This window comes from Trachypithecus francoisi, unplaced genomic scaffold, assembly GCF_009764315.1.
Source record: "Trachypithecus francoisi isolate TF-2019V2 unplaced genomic scaffold, Tfra_2.0 Lachesis_group4, whole genome shotgun sequence".
NCBI lineage: Eukaryota > Metazoa > Chordata > Mammalia > Primates > Cercopithecidae > Trachypithecus > Trachypithecus francoisi.
In genome coordinates, this window is record NW_022681469.1 from 82,413,015 (window position 1) to 82,434,282 (window position 21,268).

The 21,268-nt window shown below is 32.4% G+C and overlaps 1 protein-coding gene across 14 annotated transcripts in view; it reads left to right on the plus strand.

The window, feature by feature from the left end:
• The window catches only part of PHF14 (PHD finger protein 14), a 200,478-nt gene that overhangs the window by 76,168 nt on the left and 103,042 nt on the right, over positions 1–21,268 (plus strand). For 13 of the 14 annotated variants that reach the window (XR_004433291.1, XM_033194692.1, XM_033194693.1 and 10 more), the window contains exons 14-16: positions 1,611–1,779; positions 12,080–12,130; positions 12,254–12,375. Coding sequence is in view for 13 of the 14 variants with exons in the window: in XM_033194692.1 (XP_033050583.1) it covers positions 1,611–1,779; positions 12,080–12,130; positions 12,254–12,375 (342 nt within the window). In the remaining variant the exon portion in view is untranslated. Of the gene's footprint in view, positions 1–1,610; positions 1,780–12,079; positions 12,131–12,253; positions 12,376–12,960; positions 13,907–21,268 lie in introns of those variants that run through there. The other variant, XM_033194704.1, reaches the window with a different exon arrangement.

The window sequence follows — 21,268 nt, forward strand, 5'->3', positions numbered from 1 at the left end:
AGAACTGGAAATTTTAAGATATTTACATTAATACGTTAAGGATTCATTTGTATTTTAGGAATAATATCTTTGCATTAACAAAACAAATGGTATTTGGCATTTAACTCTGTTGCTGGAGTTCAAAATTTAAAGCTGTCACTTTTACAATTAAATATTAGTTTAATAAGTTTACAGTATTAGTGAAAGATGTGAATATTGATGGAAGATGAAATCAAATCATAAATCTTTGAAAATTCTATGATAATTATAAGCTACATTCAAAGATACTGATATAAATATATATAAACAATATCAAATACACTTTTACAGATTATAATCATTTTTATTAAGAGAATACTATCAAACTTTTGGAGAATTTGCTTTTGATCATTCTTTTACATTTGAAGAAAATATGAGTAAAAATTTACTTTTAACAACTGGTTTTAACTTTTTGAAATGGTCCTTTATGATTCACAATGTAAAGATTTCCAGCAGTCCTTGTTTAGATTTTTGCTGTCTAAATGTTAGCCACTAGCCACATATGGCTATTTAAATTTAAATCAGTTAATATTGAAATTTGAAATTTTATCAGTGGTATTTGTCACATTTCAAGTGCTCAGTAACCATCTATGGCTAGTGGCTACTGTTCTGGACAGTGCAGATATGTAGATAATCCTAATATTATAAAAAGTTTGGTGGGATACCACTTGTCTAAAGTTTTAGTTTCATTTAATTTTTAATATTACCCATATTAAATTTTTTTATAAATGCTACTTTAACAAATTCCTTTGGTAAATAAATGTATATTTCTTCTTTTAGAAGTAGTAGGGGCCACCAACTAACATGATCCTTTTTTCCCCCAACACTTCTTGGAGTCTGTTTCTATAGTTTCTTTAAGTAGTATATTCAGCACAGCTTGTCATTGACTGCAATTAAAAGATATGATAACTGTGACAAGGAGTAGTGTTAGGGTCCATGAAGGACTTCAATTTTTAGATATCACAGTATATGTCATTTACAGAAAAGTCATGCTTTCCAAAGGTAAATTGTTATTATTATTTAAGATAGGGTCTTGCTCATGTTACCCAGGCTGGAGTGCAGTGTTGCAATCATGGCTCACTGCAGCCTTGATCTCCTGGGCTCAAGTGACCCTTTCACATCAGCTTCCTGAGTAGCTGGGATTATGGGTGTGTGCCACCAAACCTGGCTAATTTGTGTGTGTGTGTGTGTGTGTGTATGTGTGTGAAGACAGTTGTCTCACTATGTTGTGAGCAATCATCCTGCCTCAGTCTCCTGAAGTGCTGGGATTATGGGTGTGAGCCACTGCAGCTGACAAAACCACCTTTTTAATCAGTGTTGAATCTCATGTTGGTTCACTTAAACATATAGCATTGTTAAATATGTTCTTACACTTATAGGATACATTAAATTGCCTTAAATATTATATTAACAGTTGTCACTCTTCGAAGAGTGTTTCTGAATGTTTTTTCATTATGTACCCTGTGATCACATTACCTGTGTATATTTTTATATATTCTCCTTATATACCTGGATTTTGTATTTATAAAAACTATAGCTAAAGCCGGAAGATAATAATAAATACATGACTTAAATTTTTCCCGTTTATGTAGGCAGTGCTCAGAATGTGACCAGGCAGGGAGCAGTGACATGGAAGCAGACATGGCCATGGAAACCCTACCAGATGGAACCAAACGATCAAGGAGGCAGATTAAGGAACCAGTGAAATTTGTTCCACAGGATGTGCCACCAGAACCCAAGAAGATTCCAATAAGAAATACGGTAGTTTATTTTTTATTTATCATAAGCATCATACAATTCTGAGGCCAAAATTTCAGAGGGTGAGAAAGACACAGGGCGAACGTATACTCAGAAGTCAAAGAAAAAAACATGTATATTACTATTGGTTACTCTTAACAATTTTTTTTCTATATTATAAAATATACCACATGCTTACCTGAGTGTTTGTAGTTTGTATTTTGTTGGAGGCATAATAATAATGAACACATCAGAGCATCCAACACCCACCTTAAAAGACAGACCATTCCCAAAGCTTTAGAAGTTTCCTGTAAATCCTCGACAATCTCATCTTTATCTGTCTAGCCCAGAGGCCACCTCTTTACTCAGCTTTACGTTTCTCATTCATTTCTTTTTCTTTATAGAAGAGATTTACACTGTAAATCTATGTACTTATAAATAATACGTGGTTTATTTTTATAGGTTTTGAATTTCATATGAGTGGAATCAAATGTTTTTCTCTGGTAATTTGGTATTTTGACCAAAATTATGTTGATTTGATTCAGACATGCTGATCCATGTAGTTGTAGTTTATTTATTTTCACTAATGTATAGTTTTCTATGGAAAGAATAGATTATTACCTAGTTTTTCTTTTGCTTTGTTGATGGGCAGTTAGGTTGTTTTCATGCTTGTCTACTCTATACAGCTTTGTTTTAAATATTCCTATAAATATCTCCTGCAGCATAGTAACAAGGAGTTTGTGTATGTATTAAGGTGTAGATTTGCTAAGTTACAGACTATCTGCATCTTCAGTTTTGCTAGATAACTGCAATTGTTTTCCAAATCAGTTCACACTCGTACCAGCAATGGATAATGTTTCTGTTGCTTCACAAACTTTTGTCCAGTGTTTTAATGCTTTCCAATTTGATGCAGGGAAAATAGCATATTGACATTTTATGTTGCAGTTCTCTCAGTACTCATGATTTTGAGCATCTGTTTACTTATTTTTGGTAAATTGTATTTCCTTTTCTGGGAAATGTGTATGCAAGTCTTTCACCAGTTTTTCTGTTGGGGTATTTACCTTTTTCTCATTGCAAATTATGTGAGGCCAGGTTTTAAAGAGTTTCTTCTGGGGAAATCATTTATGTTCATTTTTACCAGGTACCTTGGAGGGGCCTCTACCAAATTGAGAATATTTTAAATAAAAGTTTGGTGTATATGTTTTCTATTACATCAGGAGTATAAATTTCAAACCTTTAAGTGCTGGCTTACAGTTATGAATTCTTAGGGCATACTTTCCTGGCTTGAGCTGAGGCAGGCACTTTTCAAAAATCTTTCTTTCCACAGGGGAGATATAAAGATATTTTTAGGGTTAGTTGTCATCATTTGTTTTGTTACCTGTTTCATTTTAAAGAGTCTTTGATTTTTTCCTCAAAGTAACAGCTTTCTCAAAAAAATTTTTTAAATCTGTATTAACCTCCTATATTATAATCACTTAAAAGATCTTATTTGGGAGAATTCACCTTCATTTTTTAAATCAGTTTTGTGTTATGGGCTCATATAAAATTGATGAGGCAAATCTGAGAATTGTTCTCTCTTAGATAATTGAAATAGTTTATTTTGGGTGCTCTAAGTAGATAGACTTGAAATAGTTTTTATTTGTAGTTTCTACTGTTTATAACTTTTTTTAGGCTTCAAAAATTTATTTTGTTTATAAGGGAACTAGAGAGAATTTTCCTTTGTTAAATAAGCCTGCTAGTTTCTGTTTCTAAAATATTTTCTATAATTGTTTGAAAATGGTAGCTACAGTTATTCTTGAGATCTTAGAGAAGAGTTATTACTTCATATGTCTGTCTGCAAAGATTATCCTCTTATGAAACATTATTTTTCCAGTTTCTTTACTGTTTCAAGAAAGCCTTGTGATTAGTATTGTCATCCTTAACTTTGGAGTTATCATATAGAGGGAAATTATGTATATTACAGTGATATTTTTGTGCCCATAGTTCAGTATTACTTGAAATAAAAGAGAACTCTTTAATATTAAAGGATCCTTCTATTTTTTTTCTCTCCTTTACTGGTCTGCTTTTTTTTTATCCTAAGGAAGCTTTAAAATTTGCTAATATAACCACATTCCTTTCATCTTGTTCTTTGTCTCTAGTTTTCTTGTTTAAAAGTTTTAGACTTATTACAGATTTTGGTCAGTGAAACACCAGGAAAAGAGTCCATGGCCAATAATTTCAGGAAATGCAGTGTGATTATGTTCTTACTTGTAGAAATTCCAATGCATGTTGAAGCTCCAAAAAAAATCCTAATATTTATAAATAGGATTACTTTTATCTGTTCTTTTTCTTATTTTTATCAAAAAAGCATTAGGACACTTTATTTTATTTTTTATTTTTTGGTAGCATGGAGTACTGTGTGGTGCTAAGTTTGGAAATGATGCTCCAGAGACCATGGATTATTTGCATTAGGACCATCTTGGATATTTATTGAAATGTAGACTTTGGACCCACCCTAGAGCTAGTACAGACTTTGGACCCATTCTAGAATTAATGAATTTATGGGGTTTGACTAAGCAGATTTCTTAGGTGCTAAGCTTATACTAAATAAAAGTTGAAAATGACTATAAATGGTGATTCCCTTTCCTCTTTCCCTCTCATCTTTTCTGCCTGCCTTCCAACAATCCATTCAGAAAACCAGACAGTTGGTGTAAGGTATCATACTAAACTGTTCAAGGAATGTAGGAATGAGAGATACAGAAGAGAGTGATCAGTCATTTTAATCTTGATCTTACCATTTATGCTGAGTTCCTGTTGTTACCTTAAGTTTTTACTTATTTCTATTTCAGAGTTGTATTTATCTTTTTTAATTAATAGGTGGTATGGTGAAAAATGAGGTGTTCTAGTTGTGTTTCTTAGAACAGTGTTAATTATGAGAGACCAGGCATACAACAGCTTACTAACTTGTATAAATACCTTTTGCAATATATAACTGATTTTTCTCTCCCATTGTTACATTTTTAAACTATTGCTCCCAATATTCTCCTACTTACACTTTTATTTTAGCACATGTATTACAATTGGGAACATTCTGTCTTGAAATACAATTATTATAGTATTTTTATTTTTGTCAGTGTTTCATTTTTCCTGCCATTAATTGATCAAAGTATAATTTGTTTTCATGTTAGTCATATTATTCTATCATGATTTTGAAGAAAATTTTACCTACATGACATACATAGGGCAATCATGACATACCCCAAGCTCATAGACCTGAATTCCTGGCAGGCAGCGATTGCCCTGTTTACCACAGAAGAATGGGTCCCATTCTTATGTTTCATCAGTGAAATTATAGAATTATTGTGAAGGCAGCCTAAGAAAGCTCTGTTTAAGTACTTTGTTATTTAGACATTTCCTCTGCATTATTTCTATGTGGAAACTTTTTACTTCCTTTTAGGCAAGGAAATTAATTTTGAAGAAAATATAAATTAGCTTACCCAATCCCTTTTGAAGTTACTTTAAAATTGATGTTTATACTTGTGGACATATTTTCTAATACTCTAATGTAACTTGAAAGCTTTCAGATTTTCTTTTTGCTTTCTTTGCACTCTATGTCATGTAGTGACTTTTTATCTTTTATAGAAGTGCCAAAGGACTTGTTGGAACCTGTCTTTCCATAGTTTTTACACACATGCATCATCATCTACTGTCTTTGAAGTTCTGAGATCTTTCTTCCTGACTTACAAATTCTGGTTGTGTTTTATATATTTTCTTTTTTGCAAAATAAGTGCAATAAATAGTCAAAATACTTTTTAGCAGCTTTGACTGAAAACTATATTGTTTTTCAGGATGCATTATTTCTTTTAGATCATTATTTTGGAAGGGGATTTAAACACATTTAATCGTTTTTCCATCACATTTAACAATGTGAGCCACTAGCCTGTTTTAAGTGGCAGTCTTTATTTGAGAGATAATCAAATATCCTAGAGCCTACTTTTATTACATTTATGTTTTAACTAATTTTACACATATGTAAAGTACCTATATAATAATGTTTAAATGTAAGTCTTGAGAATCTGAAAATATGAAATCTGTTTCATATAAATATTTTTAGATGCTAATTTAGGAAAAATGTTGAAGCATTTGGATTCAGTTCTATTGAAGTGACTAAAGGTTACTATACATTATGTTCATACTTATTTTACTTATATTAACTGTTTGAATTATTACAGTTCTGGGAAAGAAGGGTTATTTGTGGGGGCTTTACATACCAGAGTTTTATATTATCAGACTCAAGGTGACCTCTGAGGTATGAGTCAGATTATAAAACCTCTGTCTGTCATAGATTCTTAGAAGAAACCCTGGCAAACAGTTTTTGTAGTGAACTAGAACTCACTTTGGCTACTTGGAAGAGATCTACTCTGTGGGTGTCCTTAGCTCAAGTAATCTTATTCAGAACCCTGAGACTCCTGTTTTGCTTTTTGCCTCTTGGAAATCCATCACTTTAGTTTATTCCTAGGAGTATGAAATAAAGATAAGAATAGGTGGAGCTTCAAGACTTTACTTATTTTGTATGTACTATTATCTCTGAGAAGGTTTTTATAGCAGCACTTACTTGTCATGTGAAATATATATTTTATTATATATCGTTAGACCCGTAGTTATTTCAGTTTATAGTAGTTAAGACAAATTGGTCATGATTTTCTTTTTATTCTCCCATGTATTTTCATAACACTGTTAATATAAGCTAAATTAGATAAAAAGAAACTCTACAGCCAGTTGACCAAAGGGAAAGCACTCACTTTGGGTGACTGCCATCCCATCTGTTGTTTATTGATAGCCAACAGAAACAGATGACACCTTGTTCATAATTTGTTTTTTGTATATAACAGTTTTCTTTGAATATTTCATGAACTTTAACTTGTTTTCAATATAGTTTCATAATTGAAAGAGATATTTGTAGGAATTATATATGTATAATTTTATATTTTTTAGAAATTATATATATTTTAATTATCTATTACTACATATATATACTATATGTATAATTTATATTCTTAGGAATTAAATATATATTATATTTATATATATTTGAATACACTTTATACTGAAGCATTTTTGAATAGCTGCCAGAAAGCTATTGGCATTTATTCCTCAGCATAAATCTAATGCTATTTAGCTTAACAGAGGTTTTCAAAGTTTGACTTAATTGTCCTAATTAACATTGATTTTGGAATTTTGCCTATGAATAAGCATGTTCTATTTTTACATATAAGTTACAGAGAGAGGCATTTCTTATGATTCATCTAACCATATATGACTGACTTTAATTATTAATTTGTATAAATATTGATTTGTCAACAAAAACACAAGTGTTAAATTTAGTGACCTGGTCACAAGTGAATATATGAAGCCTTGTTTAGTGGTATCAAAGATGTTAAGGTACTGACTCTCTTTTAATTTTAAATTTAGTTCATTTGCCAGATCAATCATGCATTTAACTTTATTGCAAATTAAAATGACCTCAGCTCTAAAAAATTAAAATACATTACATGTTTTTTAGTTCAAATGATAGAGGAGTTAGCGAAATGTTTAATTGTTTGTTTTAGATGAATAAACTATTTATCTATTTATTTTTATTTTTATTTTTTTGAGACAGAGTCTTGCTCTGTCGCCCAGGCTGGAGTGCAGTGGTGTGATCTTGGCTCACTGCAACCTCTGCCTCCCAGGATCAAGCGATTCTCATGCCTCAGCCTCATGGGTAGCTGAGATTACAGGTGTGCGCCACCACGTCCGGCTAAGTTTTGTATTTGTAGTAGAGATGAGATTTTGCCGTGTTGGCCAGGCTGGTTTAAAACTCCTTACCTCAGGTGATCCACCCGCCTCGGCCTCCCCAAGTACTGAGATCACAGGCCTGAGCCACTGTGCCCAGCCAGAATAAACTATTTAAAAGTTGCCTGCTAGATAAGATAATTTTACACCTTTTCAGTCTAAATACATTGTCTCTGATACCATGCCAATCTCTTCTATGGATTTTTTAATCACCTCTTTTCAAGTAAGTTTATCACAGACAGATTACAAGCAAGGTGATCTAAGCAGCTCAGGTTGTAATTATTCCCTAGGTAAATCAGGTTCTTAAAAAACAAAAAAAAAAACAAAAAAAATTGAAATGTGTCAAGATTTAGAATGAGTTTTAAACTTTCATTTACTTTTAATAGCTTAACTAATTACTGTCAAAATGAATCAGTTTGGAATTGCACCCCAGCTTGATTAATCATGTGGAGTTTCCAGGTAATGTATCTATTACATTGTAAAGCACATACTTGAAAAGTAAAATTCTTCCTTCTTCCACATATTATTTTCATCCTACTGTTTTATTGTTGCTAAAGTTGTTGTAGCCTCAAAATATATAATAAAAGGACCACCCTGTTACATATACTTCTATTCATCTGAGGTGGGACAAGCTCTTTGGTAACTGAAATTTGTCAGATGAGCCATACTTGTTTTTGTTTTTCTTCTTGCTTTTTTGTACCATTTCTCCCTCTTTTAAATTCTTTTTTTTTTTTTTTTTGAGACGGAGTCTTGCTCTGTCGCCCAGTCTGGAATGCAGTGGCCGGATCTCAGCTCACTGCAAGCTCCGCCTCCCGGGTTTACGCCATTCTCCTGCCTCAGCCTCCCGAGTAGCTGGGACCACAGGCGCCCGCCACCTCGCCCAGCTAGTTTTTTGTATTTTTAGTAGAGACGGGGTTTCACCGTGTTAGCCAGGATGGTCTCGATCTCCTGACCTCGTGATCCGCCCGTCTCGGCCTCCCAAAGTGCTGGGATTACAGGCCTCTTTTAAATTCTGCTTATGTTTTGGGATTCATTCAAGGACACTGCTTTTAAGATAACTTGTCCTTAGGCAGTTATGAATTTCCATAGTTATAGTTGCTGCCACTTCATTAAAACTAGGAAAAAAAAAACAAAACACAGCTTTCAACATTTTCTTGGCTGGAGGACTTGGTATTTTATATAGTTATATTTGGATCAAATTCTCTTTTTTTTTTTCTTTGGAAATATTAGTAATGTGATAAATGCTAAGTAAGAGTGCTGTAATTACTTTGGTAATGAATCAAGTTAGTGTGTAGCATGGAGCTACCAGATTAGGTAGACTATAGTGCCAGTTTGAATTTACCCTTTATTGGGTATAATTCTCTAACTTCATTTGAAATGTAAGAAATCTTCATTGAGTGTCACAATGTTACAGTTTAAGTATTCAGTGCAATAAGAGATTTGCATTCTTAATGATTTTGTTCATTTCTATTTGGGATTAAATTATTATTCTTGGATTAGCCATGCAAGAAAAGTCACTGAAGTGACAGTTGAGATAACTGAGTTTAAGGTTTACCTCAGAAACTTAACCAGCTGTGTGACATCAGCAAGTCATTTCTCTGGATTGCTTTCTCAGAGCTCTAAGATGATATTATTTTATATTTTTATAACAAGTTTGTTTTTGTAGATGGATATTGTTTATGTGTCTTGTGTTATTTTAAAGTATTACACAAATATATCAGTGATTACCATTTGGTAATAAATGTACTTAAAGTGACTATTTTAGATAATTACAAATACACCTAATATATGAGAAGAAATTTATAAATGTAGAGAGAAATGGAGCTATACCATTGTGTGATTAAATCACTAATTGGCATTATACCATATGATGCTAATTGCAATCTGGGTATGAAGAGAGTTTCAGTTGCAGTCATACCAGATATTTGAAGATTTAAGTTATTATCAAAATGGTAAATAAACATCCTTAAAAGAATTGAAAACATGAACTTGCAGCATTAGCATACATACTTGAAAAATTAATTCAAAACTAGATGATACATTTGCTAGTTTGTTACCTAAAAGATGAGTTGGATGAAAAAAAATGTGAAAATGTATGGCAGTGTTTTGCACATTCTGTTTAGAAGTTTGTGGAATTCAAATGAGTAATTTGAGTATTTTCCACTTGATACTGGTTACTAATTTGGAACATCTTATTGAAATGCCCTGTAGGCCAGGTGCGGTGATTCACTCCTGTAATCCCAGTACTTTGGGAGGCCAAGGCAGGTGGATTGCTTTAGGTCAGGAGTTGGAGACCAGCCTGGCCAACATGGCAAAACCCCTTCTCCAGTAAAAATGCAAAGATTAGCCAGGCTTGGTGGTGCACACCTGTGATCCCAGCTACTTGCGAGGCTGAGGTATGAGAATCGCTTGAACCTGGGAGGCGGAAGCTACAGTGAGCCAAGACTGCTGCACTGTACTCCAGTCTGAGCGACAGAAGAAGATTCTGTCTAAAAAAAGAAAAAAGCCCTGTAAATATATATTATGCAAATTATATAACAGAGTACCAAATTAGGGAAAAATAAACTTTTTGTCAAATTTATATTTTATTTATTTATTTATTTTTGAGACAGTCTCGTCCTGTTGTGCAGGCTTGGAATGCAGTGACTCCATCATGGCTCACTGCAGCCTACATCTCCTGTGCTCAAGTTATCTTCTCACCACAGCCTCCTGAGTAGCTACAAGCACTCACAAGCATGCCTAGCTGATTTTTTCATTTTTATTGTTAGTAGACATGAGGTCTCTGTGTTGCCCAGGCTGGTCTTGAACTTCTAAGCTCAAGCAGTCTTCCCACCTTAGCCTCTCAAAGTGTTGAGATTATGGCAATGAGCCATGGTACCTGGCCTGTCAGTCAAATCTTTTAATTTGTATTATATAGTATCATCATTCATTAGTTTTGATTTAACCACTTATAAATTTATTTTATTAAAACAAGTTAATTGAGACTTTATGTCATAAGCATTGTGTTAAGTTTAATTGGGTGTAGAAAGATGAATATGCTATGGTCCTTACCAAGTTGGGAATGAATTTTGTAAGGAGACAGAGAATAAAGCATTAAAGGGCCAGAGTGGCACAGAAGGAAAAGAGATGAATATAGAAATTACTAGCCATAAGTTTTCAGTTAGAACTTGAATAAGTGTTGTTAAGGGCCTTTCTACACTGGTGTCCTTAAACTTACATGTATTTGACCTACTGAGAACTCTTGTTAAAGGACAGATTCTAATTCAGTGTGTTGGAGTGAGCCTGAGATTCTGCATTTCTAATATACACTCAGGTGATGCCAGTGATTATGGGTCATGACTGATATTTTGAGAAGCAAGTCTCAGTATCGTTCTTTGGAAGTAAGAATTGTAGATGTAGGGTCTGCACTTAAAGGCCTTCCTAGATATAGTCTTCATTTTTCTTCCTAATTACTTCCATAATATAATTAAAACATACTAATTGGCAATATAAATGTAAACAGATACATAGTTTATAAATTTACTTTTTTTGAATGACAATTTAGTTGACTCTTGGCTATCTAGGGACAGATTAAATGGTAAGTAGTTAACCATGCTATTAAATAACAGTGTACTTGGTATCATGAAGAACTGAAATTACAGTAATGTAAGAAACATTAACATATCTATACTATAATGTAATTCTGTTTAGAATTATTTGGTACCTACTCTGGCTTGGGAGTGTTCCTTGATCTCAGCTGTCAAAGTAATTTTTGGGAGCAGTGCCTGCATTCTCTTCCATTCTCTAAGGAATAGTGGTCTGCATATGGGAATTATAAAATCTACAGAGGCTGTGCTGTGATTGGTGGAGATTTCTAACATATTGGCTGCAAATACTAATGTAGTTACAGTTCTTTTAAACATTTGTATGCATTCTTTCAAATGGTAAATGTATTCTGAAATATATGAAGTGAATTTTAGCTAAATTAGTTTAAAATGTCATTTTATGTGGCATTTTAATTAGTTTTATGTTAACTATAATTTTGGATATGTGAGACCTTTTCCTTCTACTTTTTTTGGCTGCTTAAGAATTATTTCTTTACATAAACATGTATGCACATGTATACATGTAGGCAAATAATGTGTGTAGTATGATCCCAGGTTTAGCATTTCAGCTGTATAAGTCATGTGATAAGTTATGAAAATTTAAATGTAAATCATAATTATGGACAATTATGAAGTATGGAAAAAATCCTTTAAAATAAGTTTGGAGAATTGATTTTTTTCTATCAGATACATGTTTATTTAAAAGTAAAGTACTATAAAGTATATTTAATTTGTTACTTTTTATTTCCTATGGCATAAATGGTAACAAAATGCAGTGGTCCAATATAGTATTAATTAGAAATAACTAATTTTGCAAGTGCCTAACTTAAGCAATAACATTAACAGAGGAAATTTATTTTTATCATTAATTAAACATTAGATATACTGTGGATTTTTGTTTTTTTTTGTTTTTGTTTTTGTTTTTCCAGAGAACCAGAGGACGAAAACGGAGCTTCGTTCCTGAGGAAGAAAAACATGAGGTTGGAATAAGTTAAGCACTTTTACACAGTCTTAACTTTGAGAAATTTTCTTGCTTAAAATTGTTTCCCTCATATCCTTATTTTGTTTTGTTATGTTTTATTTTATTATCCCTTGTATGGCAGGAAAGAGTTCCTAGAGAGAGAAGACAAAGACAGTCTGTGTTGCAAAAGAAGCCCAAGGCTGAAGATTTAAGAACTGAATGTGCAACTTGCAAGGGAACTGGAGACAATGAAAATCTTGTCAGGTAGGTTGGATGCTAAAACCTTGTCTTTAGGGGATGAAAGTTCCATATTATTTTCTCATCACAGAAAAAATGAGAAAAACAATTTCAGGATAGGACCTTTCTCAAAATATTATGTAGTGGATACAATACTTCAGAAACAGATTTCATCCACTTCTTAACCTCTCACACATGGTTATACTCTGGATTTAGATGTAAATAAAGAGTAATAATCTGCATTTTTAACACAGGGAATTATTTTTCTCTTGACAAGAGAAGTTGACAATGCTCTCTATATAGAGGCCATAAAAGTAATTTGATCTAAACACTGTGTACTAAGATTATGTTTTATGTCATAAAATAATAAAGTTACTAAGCTCTGTTAGCATATTTTAAATGTTTGAAATTTAGAAGCAATGGTGAGAAGACAGACTTTTTATTGACAAGAACTTAATTAGCATTTTCTTATTGCTTATCAAAACAAATGTGTTAAATGCTTCTCCCTTACGAAATAAAGAAAGGTGAAAAGATGGCCTAGGTTGATTTTGTTTTTTGTTTTGTCTTTGTTTCTTTGTTTCGTTTTGGTATCTTTTTTTTTTTTTTAATGAGACATAATGCTAATCAGAAATCTTAGCTGATGCTGCACATTGGCTTTTCCCAAGGGTCCAGAGGCTGCTAATTTTAGCTGACATGAAGAAATTGATCAAAGCTCTGGGTGAGCTGGCAGAGTGAGTGGGTGGACAAAAAGAGAGCTAATTTAAAAGAGGCATCAGACTTTCAAAAGACAGTGTCACAAAGGTTCTTACAGTTCTTACAGGGAGTTTGTAAGGGAATCCATTCTGATTTCTTTAAAAAAATTGTCTTCTGGTAAAGCCCTGTCAAATTAACTGAGGAAACAGAAATTAAATATTTCAAAAAGAATAAACATATTTATAAAACAAATATATTAGTGTTGTTGTATGTTTTTAAATATTTACTTCCAAATGATTTAATCTGTTTTGGTCATTAAAAATATAATTTGTCTTAATTTCTCAAAGAAAGGCATGAAGTCTTAAATTTGTGAGTTTTTTATACTATCAATGAGAAAGATAAAGAGAAAGTAAAAATTACAGTAGAAAAAGAGAAAGTTCTTCGACAAAGTTAAGAAAGTTTATAATAATTGGCTAATTTTTTTGAGATAGTTCATATAGAATGTCTTGGGAGCTATCCTGAAGGTTAAGTTTATTAAAATTTAGGGTAAAGTAGTAAGTAGTTCGAAGTTCAGGAGATACACATGAATAATTCTGACCACAGTATAACTTTTGCAGTATGTCAAAAATGAAATCCCAAGCGTAAGCGTAACATAATGGAGTAAATGAAACAACACAAATAAAGAAAAAATATATATAATATATTATATATTATATAATGAACAAAAATTTAATTCAGGAAAATTCCCTTGGGGTTGAAGATGGAGTTGAGGACTATGATTAATTTGAAACAGTAGTTAAAAACTTACAGAGCTGGTGATTCTTTTATTAATTATTTGAACCTGTATGAGTATCTACTGTCTTACTAATTTTTTTTTTAAATATGAGATTAATTGAGGCCTTTTTGCTGTAGAACTTAGAGGTTTTTATCAGGTTTTTTGTTTTGCTTTTGTCATATGTTAGAAATTAGGAAACTGAGAAATACAATTTTTATTTTAAAAGTCAATTTATGATAGATTTCCAACCCGTCATATTTTAGTTGTTTAATAAAAAAAGTGCCATCTTTCTTCTAATTTTGATAAGATTTTTGAATAGTATTACTCTATATTATTTATTTCTTTAGTTTCTGTTATAAAATTTTTATTTCTAATTGCATTATTACAATATGCCAATGTCTGGAATTTTGTGAAAGTCTTCTGGAAGGTAAAGATATTTTTATTACTCTGAAATAATGGATATACAAAGTCCCCTTCCTTGGTTTTGCCTTATTAAGAAGATAATATCGTAAATTGTCTGCAAAGTTTTAAAGAGGTAATGTAGAGGTAATTAAATGTTTTATTGATACTATATTTTAATATTTCTTAGGACAAGATAAGCTGGATATAAAGCAATGCCATAAAATATTTTTGGTTATAATGTGATCTTTAAAAAAAAGTACACTATTTACGCACTATTCTTCTTGGGTTGAAGAATTTTATTTTATATAGAATTTCATATGTTTAATAAAAGTAATCTCATAAGCTAATATCTGCCATTTTCCCTGGCATCTCATATTTTGGAACTGGCACTGTTATTGTTTGAAAATCACCCCCCAAAAGTCTATACTTTTTTATTATATTGCATCTTAAATACTGTCTATACATGCTATTTTTTTAACTTTCAAATAAGATATTTTAAATAAGGATTTTTTTTCTCTAAAGATATATTTCAGCGCTTACTCAGTTATGTGTATGTCTGTTAGGTTCTCTTTTAAAATTAAACTTCATGGGTCACAATTAGTCTTTTATTTAATATACTGTGTTTACTTTCTCAAGTTCTTTTAAACTAATGTTTATATCTCACTAGCACCTGCTCTTCAGCAGTTTTGATTTTTTAAACCACACTTCTCTATGTAATTCAGGCTATATAGAAAATTCTTTCTGATTGTCCTTGCTTTTTTAGTTATTTGTATATGTTTACTTGTGAATTTACATGTATAATTTTTTATATCATTGAACAATTGCATGCAGTTTGTCAGTAAACTGTAATTAGTAGGTTTCAGCTGTTATTTTCTGCTTTGCCTGTTTATCTTGGGACTTTGGCGAGTAATTTAGCATCTGTGCCTTCTTTTCCCCCCTGTTGTAAATGGTCACAATCATACTGTGCTTCATTAGGTACCTTATGAATGATTGCTGAGTGATAGTAAGATTCTTTCCATATAAAATGTTAGAACAGTAGTATTATTTAGTAACACAAGGAATACATGTATGTGTGCATTGAAATAAAGGTCACAATTGGTAAATATGTTTCCAGTTATAATAAATACTTATTTGTTATGTCAGAAAATGTACATGTCCTGTTTTTGTATATAATTTTGTCTAGAGTCTAGGAGACAAAAAGAAATTTGTCATTACATGTTTTCTAAAATGATTAGATTGAAGTTTTACAGCATCTCAGGAAATTTTATTTTTTTAAGTGCAAGTTTTTTGCCATCTACTTTTAAAATTTAATTAGAAATTATCTGAGAAGTTTTCATCAAAATATGTATTTCTTTATGTTATTTAATGCAATCTAAATGCTAAAGGTCAAATTGAAAAACTATATCATGGAATTGTGAGGTCTTAAAGGCTTTGTCTGTGATAAGCCATTCTTTGTTGGAAGTAGTTCTGGAACTACTTAGTGATACCTTATTTGTTTTTGTTTCCACAGTTCATGGCACATTTAATACTCAGAAAATGCTTGATAAATGAACTCTGCATAAGTAATGACTGAGTATTCTTTTGCTGAATTAATAAAAACTGTCACTATTATAATTTAATTCTAGAGCAAATTGAGTCACAAAATATAATGTTTGATGAAGATATTTAAAGGGCTTAATAAAGGACAATTGATTTTTTGTCACAAAAATGTAGTGGATAGTTTTTCCTCCCCTGTATTTTAAGTAAGGAAATAGATTTGAGAATAATTGATGAATCTATGAGAAGTAGAAATGAAGTGATTCCTTTCCTTGAACGTATGTGAAAGGGAAGTGGGCCTGTCTTCTCTTTCAGTCTTTTTTTTTTTTTTTTTTTTTTTTTTTTGAGATGGAGTCTTGCTCTGCCGCCCAGGCTGGAGTGCAGTGGCCGGCTCTCAGCTCACTGCAAGCTCCGCCTCCCGGGTTCACGCCGTTCTCCTGTCTCAGCCTCCCGAGTAGCTGGGACTACAGGCGCCCGCCTCCTCGCCCGGCTAGTTTTTTGTATTTTTTTTTTTAGTAGAGACGGGGTTTCACCGTATTAGCCAGGATGGTCTCGATCTCCTGACCTCGTGATCCGCCCGTCTCGGCCTCCCAAAGTGCTGGGATTACAGGCTTGAGCCACCGCGCCCGGCCTTCTTTCAGTCTTTTATCAAACTATAAAATTAGGAATAATACCAAACCTCTAAACCTCAAATTTTATCTTAACTATATAAACTCAATGTGGCACATTTTATTACTTAATCAGAGATAGGAGAGAGAGAAGAAAGGTTTCCTAAAGCTAAGAACTCTGGAATCCGTGAGTCCTCTTAAATAGCATCTTTAATTATATTTTGTATTGTGGCCATTTTTCAGAAGCATTGAGGGTAGGAAATGATCTATTAAGCTATTTCACTTTTATAGCTAATTCTATACTATTAATGCTTGCCAGATTCTCCCCTTTATTTGAGTATATGGCAAATTATACAGGTATTGAACCATTTTGATTACAAGGTTAGGGTGTCAATTTGGTCTCTAAACATTGTTGTAAGCACTTTTATTTATTTTACATTTAAAAATCTGGCTTGTCAGTGCATCCTCCCCAACTAAATTTGTTTGTATCATAAATTATTAGGAACACCAGCAAGAATTCATATATATTACATTTTAATTTCAAATATTAGTCTCTCATTATTCTAATTATAACTTTTTTTTTTTTTTTTTTTTTTTTAGTTTTTGTTGTCACCCAGGCTAGAGTGCAGTGGCACTTTTTTGACACAGTATAGCCTCTGCCTTCTGGGCTCAAGCAGTCCTCTCACCTTTCAGCCTCCCGAGTAGATGAAACTTGATTTTTTATTTTTAATTAACTTTTCTATTCTAACTAGTATGGAGGCTTATAGACTTCCTGGGTTGTAATTGAAGGGGTTTTTCCCTGTGAGATTTGATTAGACTGAGAGTAAAGCTAAAATTGCTTATAAGTTTAGTTACTATTTTTCATAAAACGTTAGGTCACTAAAAATGGATTATTTTAAATTTAACAAAGTGAAACCAGTCTTGTCCCTCTTAAGATTAGTTAGGATTGCATTTGATCAATTTCTGTCGTTCTTTCTTTCTTTTTTTTTTTTTTGAGACAGACAGAGCCTTGCTTTGTCGCCCAGGCTGGAGTGCAGTGGTACAATCTTTGCTCTCTGCAACCTCCACCTCCCAAGTTCAAGCGATTCTCCTGCCTTAGCCTCCCGAGTAGCTGGGATTACAGGCATGCGCCACCACACCTGGCTAATTTTTTGTATTTTTAATAGAGACAGTGTTTCACCATGTTGGCCAGGCTGGTCTTGAACTCCTAACCCCAGGTAATCCCCTTACCTCAGCATCTCAAAGTGCTGGGATTACAGTCATGAGCCACCATGCCAAGCCTGGTCAATTTCTTAAAACAAATTTAGTTAATTTAATTTGATTATAGACTTGCCAAATTAGTGTTTCTTGTATAGTTTATCATATAGTAATCACTCTTAATGGTGATAAAACATACATTTTCATGTAGGAATAGCATGATTTTCAAGTGATGATGCAAATGTATGTTATTTATAATACTTTAAAACTGAGAAACAAATATAGGTTCTTAAAATGATTTGTGTCTTCTAATAAATTTTAAATGCGTTAAAAACATATTTCCTGCATAAGGACATTTTAAGATAAACTTCTGTTTCTCTTCTTTAACTCTGCCAACAATTTCCTGGATAAGTTGTTTCTTTTTTTTTTTTTTTTTAAATGATTGTTCCCAGAGCTTCGATTTCTAGTGTTTCTTTCAATTAAGTATGGCAAAGTATATTCATTCGTGTTACCCTGACAACCTGTGTGATAATACCTTTTTCTTCCAATTTGACTACTGTTATTTCTGATATAGGTTGTTTAAGTTGGCTTTTCTCCTTCAAAGTATCTTAAAAGCATAATTATTGTTTTGCTAATCTTTGTGTAGCTCTATCTTTGCCCCAAGTCACTAAACAAAAAGCACCTCCACAGTCATTAGCCACATTAAGGAATCTTTGGCAAAATATTCAATCTTTTTAATTTTCATGTTAGATTTAATATAAAGGACAGAGCTAAAGTAGTATAGCAAGATGTCTCTGAAGACATATGGGCTTTCTAAAATTCTTAGCCTAAAGAATTTGCCACTTAGCTCTTTTAACAGGATTTACATGAAAAGGGGAGAAAAGCCTGGCATTCTAAGTCCAAATTGATGAAGCATTGGGAATTTGAAAATTTTAAACAAAGGAATATAATTATGACCTTTTTAAAAGTTTGTTTTCGTAGCTTTTTAACTGTCCTTTTGATTTTTACGTTTATTTTTAAAATAACTATTACTGAAGCAATTGCTTTTCAGGGAAATTCTGATATGATTACCAAATAATAGTGTCATCTAATAGTTAAGTAAAATTAAAACTCAATAAAATTAGTAACATCTATTTCTGCTACATTCTGTAATGTTGAACATAATTACTTTCCTATTCTGAGAAAATACAAATATCTTTTTTTTTTTGTTCAGTGAACAGTTTTTTCTTTTTGTTGTTGTTTTTTTGAGACGGGGTTTCACTCTTGTCGCCCAGGCTGGAGTGCAATGGTGTGATATTGGCTCACTGCAACCTCTGCCTCTCGGGTTCAAGTGATTCTTCTGTCTCACCCTCCCAAGTAGCTAGGATTACAGGTTCATGCCACCACGCTGGCTAATTTTTGTATTTTTAGTAGAGACGGGGTTTCACCATGTTGTTCAGGCTGGTCTTGAACTCCTGACCTCTGGTGATCTGCCTGCCTTGGTCTCCCTGTAATCCCAGAACTGTTCTCCCAAAGTTCTGGAATTACAGGCATGAACCACTGTGCCTGTCCTGTGAACAGTTATTTTTTAAATATTTGTTTTAATCAGAAAGGATACTTTTATCGGGGTATCCTTTAGTTTTGAAAATTGTATTTTATTATTGTTTTTGAAAACCTTTTTATTCAATGATATGAGCTTTTAAAAAGCTACACTTTTGAGTTGAATCAGCTTAATAATAGAAGTAGGGCTCTTTAAAGATTGTTAATATTTAATATATGAATAGTGCTAGAATGTATAAAGAAATCTGCCTGAGCAGTGATTAACAAAGATATTTTTCTTTCCTTTTTAAATCAAAGTTAAATAGACAAAAAGAGCAAATGTTACCACTATTTAAACTTTTATTATACATCATCTTTGCTGATATATATTTTTTGAATATACATTTTAATGGACCACAGTCTTAGTAATTTAAATGTAGGCAACAAAAAAAGCCTGAAAAAATGACTGTTAACTATGTAGAAACCTCATTATAAATGCCTTATTTTACAGATCTTAAATCTAGACTATGTAAACTAGATAAACAATAAACTTCCCTAAAGTTGAACATTTTGTAATGATGAAATGATGAAACAAATATAAACAGAAACACTGTTTCTTAGAAATAGTATTTATAAATTGTTTCATCCAGTGGTTTGCTAACTTTTAGACCTCAGCTTAAAATCAAACTTAAAATATTCAGAAAGTAGTTTCAGAATTGCCAACCAAAACCACTGTAAAAGGTAAATCTAACCAAGTTTAATAGTAGTTTGGCCTGTGTGTATGGGTTGGGGGGTGGTAAAAGTTACATACAATGAAATGCATATATATTATATGAATAAATTGGTGAATTTTGACAAAAGCATACAATTGTGTAACCCCCGTTTCTATCAAGATACAGAACATTTTCATTGTTCCAGAAAGGTCAAAGACAACGACTCTTCTATTTTTTTTTTTTTTTTAACAATAGATTAGTTTTGTCTCTTCTAGAGTTTTATACAAATTTATACAGATGGCATTTTTCTCCTTTATTTGATTTTAGCCATTATAATGAATGTGTAGAGGTATCCCACTGTTGTTTTAGTTCTCATTACTCTGTTAAGTAATGATGTTGAGCATATTTTCTTTTCTTTTTTTTTTTTTTGAGACCCTCTGTTGCGGAGGATGGAGTGCAGTGGCACAACGTGACACACTGCAGCCTCAACCAGGCTCAAGCGATCTTCCCACTTCAGCCTCCCAGGTAGCTGGGACTACAGGTGTGCACCACCAAACCCAGCTAGTTTTTTTTTTTTTTTTTTGTAGAGACAGACATTCGCCGTGTTGCCCATGCTAGTCTTGAACTCCTAGGCTCAAACAGTCCTCCCATTTTGGCCTTCCAAAGTGGTGAGATTATGGGTGTGAGCCACCACACCTGGCTTATTGAGCACATTTTTATTTGCTCACTGGTAGGTAGTATGTCTTCTTTTGTGAACTAATTCTTTTGCTTGTTTTTTAAGAAATTGAGTTGTTTAGTATTGAGTGGTAGGAATTACTAATATAATTGGGATGTAATTTCTTTTTCAAATATGTATTTTGCATATATACTCTTTTTATTTGTGGCTTGCCTATTCATTTTCTTTAATGGTATTATTTAAGGAGCAGAAGTTGCTAATTTTGCAGATGTCCAGCATAGCAATACTTTGTTTTATGGTTATTGTTTTTATTTCCTGTCTAATAATTCTTTGCTTAGGTCCAGGTGACAAAAACTTTCTTCTTTGTTGTCTTCTAGAAGCTTTGTACTTTTGGCTTTTATATTTTATGTCAGCTATCTGAAATTAATTTCTGTATATGGTTTCAGGTAGAGTTAAGGAAGATTTGTTTATTGTCTGCCCCATGTGGATTTCCAGTATCATTTGTTGAAAATATTTGCCTTTCCACATTAAATTACTTTGGTGCCGCTTTTAAATGCCAGTTGGCATTTTCAATGTGGGTTTATTTCTGAACTTTCTATTATATTCCATTGAGTTACGTATTTATTCCTGTGCCAAGACCAACTGTTGATTACTCAGGCTGTGTAGTAAGCTGTTTCGTTTTTCTAGATCCTTTGCATTTTCATGTAAGTGTTAGAAACAGCTTTTCTAAATTTTTCTAAAATCTTCATTTTAAAAAGGAAAGCCTGGACATAACACCAAAAGCATAGGTAATAACAGCAAC